Genomic DNA, 8,659 nt, shown 5'->3' with positions numbered 1-8,659 from the left:
TTTGAATGCAAATGCTATGTAAAAGCCTAAAGCCCCTTGACGTCAGCCCAGCCATTGGGGGCCCATCTATACCGGGCTACCAGTCACCTGGAAACCGTCAGGGTAGGAAACGCTGATGGAGTTGTCTGAGGGGCGCGGAGGAGCTTGCAGCACAGCTACGGCCTAACCTACTCGTTCCCTAACTGCTTCTCAAAGTCGGGTTGGGGCCTTACAGGGACTTCAGGATGGCTTAGGGAGCTCCTTTCTCACACCCAAGCCACTATGTACAGAAGCTGCCTTTTGGAAAAAGAAACGGGCATGTACTCGGGCACTCTCAGGAGCCCTGCAGGAGGTGGCACAGCCGGGACTGGCGCCACTGGGGACGGTGGGAGTCCGATGCCAGCCTCCAACTTCGCAGCGGCTCCGCCTTACGCGCACTATATGGGGTATCCCCATATGCCCGGTATGGATCCTCACGGGCCATCGCTGGGGACCTGGGGATCACCCTATAGTCCCCCTCGGGAAGACTGGAGCGTGTACCCCGGGCCGTCCAGTACAATGGGCACGGTGCCCATGAACGACATGACCTCGAGCCCCGCTGCTTTCGGCTCGCCGGAATACAGCAACCTGGAACCCGCAGCGGGTGGAAACAGCGGTAGCAGCCTGCCTACACCAGCCGGCGGATCACTGTTCCCCATCGACGCCTGCACCGCCGACGCCAGTTCTAACAGAAGCCGCCACAGCCCCTATGCGTGGATGCGCAAGACCGTGCAGGTGACTGGTGAGTAATCGATTCCAATGCTCTCACACTTTTCCTTCCTTTGCTTCTCATCTACTTCTCTTGGCCTTCTGGCCCTCCTACTCCTCAGGCTTCTCCCCGGACAGCTTAGCTAAGGAGACCATTGAGTGTCTTACTGCCCAGGGCCCCAGCCCATTAGTGACCTCCTTCGCTTGTGCCTCTGTTCAAAAGCAGAGCATGGTGCTTGAAACTAAGCCGACCGTAGGGGACTTTTTCACCATTTTCTGATCAGTCAAGGGAGCAACCGCGCAGACAATGGGCATGTTGATCCACAAGGGTCAAGATCCAACCCTGCAGTTGCCCAGATGGGAAAACAGATGCACGGGGAAGATCAGTGGGTGAATGAGGAGAGGACAGCCACGTTCCCCTGTGCTCAATCACTGCTGCTTGCCCGTTCCATTTCAAACCCTTCCCCATCTGGGCAGGTCGGCTTCCCCCTCAAAGCTGGTGGTTCTCAACTTAGGTTCATGATGCTTGGTTGGCAACAGACCCTCCAGTTTAGCCACGAAGGCCCCAGTGGCAAAACAACCTGGTCACCCTGGACTCTCAAGGAAGCTCCAGCTTCTTTCGCCCAAGCTGACAGAGGCAAGCTGGATTCAAACCCAATGCCTTCTTACAACTTCCCTTCCACCAATAGAAGCATAGAGGCTGTGAGAAAGCTACAGCACACCACTGGGACATAATAAGCTACTCAACCCTAACATCCCCTGGGCGTGCACGAATATCAGCCCCAATATCAATAAGATTAAAGTGATTAAAGCCCTCCTAACAGTCAGGCAGGCGTTTCGAGGTGCAGGGGCTGGATGCAGGCTTGTCACCACACATAAGAAAGCCCAGAGATCCCAGCCTAATGCCTACCCACGCTCCTGCCAGCAAGCCAGTGGGCGGCTACTGGGAGCCAGGGGCGGGGGAAGTGGGTACTCTGCTTTAATCTTGGACAGGGGGTGGAGGAGGGAGGCGGGGAGATGTTTGTTTTCAGCTATAGTTGTTCTTTTATCACATTCTTATTATTCCAACCTATCGCTCCCTGTCATTAGAGAAAATTAGTAAAATTCAGCTCTATCACTTTCATCCCTCTGGGGAAGAAATGACATTTCAATAGCATTTGTCCACAATGATTATGCTTCTGCTCACAGTTCTGCCCTTTTTCTCTCCCTAAAGAAAGCAAAAGCAGGAGGGTGGGATGGGACCAACTTTCACCGTTAAGAGGACTCAGCCCAGAGGAGATAGTTCCAATTGATTAGGACATTACTGGGGTAGCAATCCCAAATTAAGAGTTGAGCTTAAATACTTAGCTTTAGAATGTTTGGAAGTAAGTCTGCATATTGCTTTTTGAAGTAAGAGTGAGTTGGCTGGCTAAAGAGAATAGAAAATGAGGTTAGGGTGTTGTATTCCCAGGGCTGTTATTATATCTAATCTTAGGGTTGTAATTAACATCTATTCACTAAGCCCTAACCATCAGCAAAAGACACAAAAGCCAGAAAAGTAGCTGCTCCCAGTTCAGGATTATGTTTTGAAATACTTTAGAAGAGGAAAGTCACTAGTATGTTGTTTGGAAGAGAGGACAATGGGAAGAAAAGGACAAGATAAAATAAATTATCTTGAGTCATGAATTTTCTGTTTATTAGAGAAAATATGATGGGTTTCTCTGCTTAGAAGTCTTTCATTTGCATTTGTCAGATTCTCTCTTTTGGGTAAGTTTAGAAAGGGGCTCTAAATTGCTCTGTGGTGTCTTCATCATCAGCTAACTCTTGAAACCTGGGTGTACAATGCCACCTTCACAAGATTTTCTCTCCAACTTCTATGAGAAATTCTAAATTGAATGATTTTGGTACCCCATTGACTTCTGGCAGCCTATCCTATAGATGGGGCTTTATTAAATTCAATCTCCATTTCATTTTAATGTCTTATAAAAGTACCCCTTTATTATATTCTTGTAGCCTAAGGTGCATATAGCAACAACTTAAGAATGGGATGAAAAGTATGGACCCTCTCCCTAGAAAAATGCACAAAGGCACAAATGCGCATGCACACACACGTCATTTTTTGAATAATGTTGGGAGATTCATGGATCCACTGAAGCCCTTCCACGGATCTCAGGTTATGAACCCCACAAAAAAATTAAGTTGATCACCTCTTTGTATCACTCCAAACAAAAAGACACCCATTTGTATGCTTAGTACATAGTGAGTGTTAAACAAATATTTGTTAAATGAATGAATAAGTCAGATTCTCCTAAATTTTCTACTTCACTCTGTAGTATTGTAGGACATTTGACTTATGGCTGAGAAGAAAATAGATGAACTACAAAATTGAAGTAACCCCTCCCTGATTATGGTAATCAAATGAAAGCTCTTTCCATCACTGACGAATGTTTTTTAAAATAACCTTAAGTTAAAGAAACAAAAATACACATATTAGGGGACAATTGGAAAACATTTCATAGTGATTATTGTCACACTTGATTTTCAAATGAGAGAAAGGGGACTGACATACAGAATAAATGAATGTCCACTAAGTGATTTCATTTAAAAATGAAATCTTTTTATTTCAAGTTTGTTCCCTAAGTATTCTGTTCCAATACACTTCTGGTTTTAAAAATTATATGGAAAGGAAGCTGATAGAAAGATTCTGGGGAAAGTTCAGTATTTTCATATTTTAAATATTGTCAGTGCATTACAGCTAGGAATTTTTTTCATTTTTTGCTTTATTTTTACCCAGAGTTGTAACCTTGTATGAGTATTGGCAAGGTGGTAACCTAAGCAGGGCTGGAGAGGGGCTTTCTTTTTAGGTGTGGGAAAGAAGAGGAGAGAAGGAAGTGACTTTGAATAATTATGATTAACCCACTGGACAAAATACAAAACACTGAGGAAGTTATACTTAAAAGATTTTATTCAGGTAGGATCCTTCAGAAAATGAGTTACTTAATAATTCCTGAAGCTTATCATTATCTTTCTTTGTTTTGATCATTTAATTGGACAATTTTTATGAATGAATTTGGATGCAATTTTTAACTAAAAGCAGCAAAAGACTACCATCAGATGGAAAGTCATTATGATGGTGTCAATTACACTCTACTCCCTAAAGAAAGAGATTGGTTTCCATCCTCTTTACCCTCACTGTCATCATCATCATAACCCCTAGGTTTGGAGAGTGCTTTTCTGCCTAACAGTGCTTTCACAGCCAGTCTCTCAAATGAGCACATTTAGGGTGATGATAAGTCATCATATATAATGACATGTGTTTGCAAACTCTGTAGGGATACTGTCTTCTAGGTAGTGGGAACTACAGAGGTTTGTCCAAGGCTTTAGGCAGGGGGAGGCAGTGAAATCCCCACCACAGGGCTATGAAGCAGCCCTGTTATACAACTTATGGTTTGTTACTTTCCTAAATTAACCCACAATAGTGCCAGAGAAGGGGATCCCTCACCCTCAGAAATGTTGTAGTCTCTGGGAGAAGAGAATAGCTTGAACAATAAAAGCTAGTGCTCTTAGTGCTTTGTTGATGTTTTAGTATGGAAATATGGCATTATGCTCTACTAGAAAAATGTCCAAAACCCATTCAATCAGATTTCATCATTTAAGGGAAGAGGTAATGAAAGGGGTGGAAAGAAGACAGTTTGGGAGCAGGGACACAAGAGGAGCACCAGGAAACAGGAATTCATTTCTCTTTGTTAAATGTGCAGTCAATATTTCCCCCTGATCTATGTCTTCTTGAGGTTTGAGGTCTTATCTGTCAGATTGGGGCAACAGACTCTTTTTAACACTTTGCATAGCTTTGATATGCAGCTTGGCTCTTCCTCATTCCTCCTTTCTTCAGGGGTTATATTGCCGGAAAGGGTGAGGATTTTCATGGCAAATAAAGAGGCCTGGTCTTGACTTTATTGTCCTCAGAAGAAACTGCAAGAGGGGAATTTATGACCAATGGGGGTGGGGAAGGACTGCAACCTTCCAGAGTTCTTGAAGTCTGGTTATATTTACTGATTATCAAAGAGCGGAAAACAGACACACACAAGTTGAATTTTAACTTCTGCCTCAAGTTAGAATTTAAACACTTAGTCACTTTGGGATTAGAAAGGGTTTTAGGGAACATCTCTTCAAAGATATATTTTGATTCTAAGATTTGAGGTTCTGAAAATAAATTAAACCTCAATGTTTTCACTGTGACTTCAAATATACATTCTGCCTTTGTAACATACCAAATGCCAGACCTTTGGTTTCCTAAATTCAGAAAATCAACTCAAGTTTGTTTTCTGTATCTGTGAATCTGTTTCTGTTTTGCATATACATTCATTTGTATTATATTTTAGAGTCCACATGTAAGTGATGTCATACAGTATTTGTCTTTCTCTGTCTGACTTATTTCACTAAGCATAATATTCCCTTGGTCTTTCCACGTTGCTGCAAATGAAACTAACACAATATTGTAAATCAACTATACTTCAATTAAAAAATTGACAACAAAAACAAACAAACAAACAAAAAAGAAAACCAGCTTAAAATTTGAGCCTTTGAGACAGATCGACTGGGATTCATCGCTTTCCATTTTTAAGAGGGAAAGTTTTGTTTAGTTCTTTAGTCCATGAGTTAATCCTAAAACATATCTCTCATCTAGAATTTGTTTCTACATCCATGTCCCTTTTTTTTTTTTTTTTTCTTTCCTGGAGATGAAAGGGTGTCTGACATTTGTTTAGGGCTTGTAAATTCCAAACCAATTTGCTGGTGTTCCTGAATGTAAAGAGGGTTCAGGATGGGATCTGATGCTATGTAGCTCCTTTGTTAAGCTTGTGCTGCATCTTAACACCTCAATGGAGTTTAGGGAAACACTTTAAAGAAACCTTTGTCTTACAGATCGCTCCCCAAAACTTCACATCAAAAACAACCAGGGAAGATCAGAAGGAGTTTGCCAAAAGCCATAGAGAAAAGGAGGAAGATCCTGGAGGGGGTTAGAAAAATGGAAAAGAAAGAGAAACTTCCTAATCACCTTTGGAAAATTTGAAAGGAGGAATAAAACTCTATTTGAAGGAGGGCATGAGAAATTAAACATTTTAACACAAAGCAAATGTTTGTATATCCTTTCAAAGAATACTAGAATACCCATTTTATTCTGCTAAAGTCAACACCCCCTATTTCCCCCATTCATTATCCACTTGGGAATAAAAATTTGTTTAAGACTCTCCCCAGAAAACTAAACTATTTTTTCTGATAAGCAATAGGGGCGATCTTAGAACAGAATCTAAGTGACAATAGATGTTTTCTTTTTAAATTACTATCCAAATGAAATTCTAGAATGTATATGTAATTAGAATGTCAGGTCACAAAACAGCTTGCCTCACTTGGGCCATTCTTATGCTGTCCAGCATGTTTAAATCAGGAATAACATTTGGCACACCGGACTGGGAGCCAAGGGTATGTGTTTGGGTTCCCACTCCTCAGCCCACTAGCACAAAGTCACTTACTTACCTACACTGAGCCTCAGGTTCCTTATCTGCAAAATGGGGATAAGACACATTCTGCGTAATTTGAAAGAGTAAGTGAGAGGTTCAATAGGAAACAATATAAATGAACTGCATAAAATATCAGTATAAAATGAAGTGCATGTATAATGAATGTTGCTACTACTGAAAATGACAATGCTGTTCCCATATGTTAGTGTGAAGGGAATGAAAATCATGGCTTAACTGTTTGCTTTAAAATGCTTTGGTGTAACAGTATGTCAATGGTGGTGTGATAGGTGTGTTGAATATATACATATATATATATATATATATATATATATATATATATATAATAGCCACAGATGACAAAGTAATTAATGGAGAAATGGACTTATGACATATTTGGTTTAAAAAATGTACTTGTTTTATATTTGAAAGTAATAGCTAAGGGTAGGAACAATGTTTATGATTCCTCCAACCAAAACAATCTCCAAAGAAGCAAAATATGATTAAATGCACTGCTTTCTCTCCTAACAGGGAAAACCAGGACAAAAGAAAAGTATCGTGTGGTTTACACAGATCATCAAAGGTTGGAGCTGGAGAAGGAATTCCACTGCAATAGATACATCACCATTCGGAGAAAATCAGAGCTGGCAGTCAACTTGGGCCTTTCTGAGAGACAGGTACACCAGAAGTACATCTAACACGTTTCATATAAGCATTTCAATAGGCTGAGGTTTTAGGGAAGTCTGTAAGTAAGAGTGGAAGCAAAACAAAGACCAAGCCATTCTCAGAGCTCTCCTAAAGTCCACATTCATCCTACTGGACCACCTAGTTTAGTACTGTTGGTTGATGGGTTTATTAATAATTGAACGTGGTGGGCACTGTGTAGGTGTGAAAGCAAGGGGTGGGGACGTAGGGGGAAGAGAAGGATTAAAACTCCCATACAATTGATCAGTCAGAGCAAAACCTTGATATGGTTCCCCAAGTAGTCATAATCAATGTGTGAAGTGGAAACCTGTCAATCATGGCAATTATCTGGTTCATATCAGTCAAACTGTAACAGTAAATGAACACCAATGCTGCTACCTGAAGCAAGTTTTTCTATTACTCAGGGTAGGAATTTAATTTTCTGTGGTCTATGTAATCCTATGATTCCTGCCTCAAATTTATCTTACTGTGGATACTTAGTAAAGATTAAATCATGGCAAGAATCAGTGGTTTCCACTCGCCCAGATTTTGACATTACATAACTACCTGAATTTTTTTTTAATTAGATCTAGGAGTAAACCTGGAAATTATAAGATTCTAGAACTGTAAAGTCCATTTATGTATTGCTGTATCCCAAGAAGCCTGCATTTCAACCATTTATGAAGGCACATTGGTATGACAGCAAGAGATATAGTATTTCATCACCCTTGTTCACCCAGTTCTGTTCTAACAACCTTACTTCATTTAATGACAGATCATAATCACCTTTGCTATTTAAATCCCTCCCTTTTTATCATCATGGCTCAGCATCTGCCATTCTATCATTATTTATTTCTACCTGCGCAACAGAGATGGTGGGTGAGGTATAATATAAAGAGCACTGCATTCAGAGTCTGAGGCCCTGGACTTGATTTCAGTTTCATCTCATGCAAGATACTTTCCCTCTCTGAGTCTCAGCCTTTTTTAAACCTGTTGTTAAATGGGCATACTTCACAAGGTCATTGTGAGGCTCAGTTAAGCGATGCATGTGAAAGGACTTTGTAAATACTAGAGTCCCTGAACAATATCAGCAATGACTGAAAAGTGCATTCAGTATGTTGCCCCATTAAATCCAAAGCATTTTGTGTTTCAGGTGAAAATCTGGTTTCAGAATCGCAGAGCCAAGGAGAGAAAGATGATCAAAAAGAAAATATCCCAGTTTGAGAACAGTGGAGGCTCAGTGCAAAGTGACTCTGGCTCCATCAGCCCTGGGGAACTACCTAACACTTTTTTCACCACCCCATCTGCTGTCCGTGGATTTCAGCCTATTGAGATACCTCAGGTCATAGTCTCTGAATGAAAGAAAGGCAAAGAGAAATGGAAAGTGCCTTTCCTTTAGCATTGTCTTTTTGGTCTCTAAGATATCAGCAGGGGAGTTGCAACATTATGTAATTCCTTGTAAGGCAGTATTCAGAACAAGTGGATGCGCCATGAGTTGAAGATAATTCAAGGGTCACTTACTGTTAGGAACTATCCCCAGAAAACTGTTGTGTGCTATGCTATGTCAGTCACTCAGGGAACTTGGTGATAAGCTGTATAATTAAAAGCTACAATTGTGAGCCCTTGAACTCTGTTCACAACTTCAGAAATTTGCTTGTGAACAGGCTGTAAAAAACAGTTCTGCCAGGATGCACATTTGTGTATGTATACTTGTGTTTGTCATTTGATGCTTGGGTGTGTCTTTTGACGCTATC

The 8,659-nt window shown here is 41.1% G+C and overlaps 1 protein-coding gene across 1 annotated transcript; it reads left to right on the top strand.

Annotated features, from left to right (window-relative positions):
• The first annotated feature begins 261 nt into the window (after positions 1-261).
• CDX4 (caudal type homeobox 4) lies at positions 262-8,265 on the top strand. The gene is made up of 3 exons (XM_060088082.1): positions 262-760; positions 6,753-6,898; positions 8,059-8,265. Exons 1-3 carry the CDS (start codon positions 262-264, stop codon positions 8,263-8,265), a joined length of 852 nt encoding a protein of 283 aa, XP_059944065.1.
• The last annotated feature ends 394 nt before the right edge of the window (positions 8,266-8,659 follow it).

This window comes from Mesoplodon densirostris, chromosome X, assembly GCF_025265405.1.
Source record: "Mesoplodon densirostris isolate mMesDen1 chromosome X, mMesDen1 primary haplotype, whole genome shotgun sequence".
In the NCBI taxonomy this organism is placed as follows: Eukaryota; Metazoa; Chordata; class Mammalia; order Artiodactyla; family Ziphiidae; genus Mesoplodon; species Mesoplodon densirostris.
Note: the sequence above shows the minus strand (reverse complement) of the source record. Positions and strands in the feature narration are given on the sequence as shown.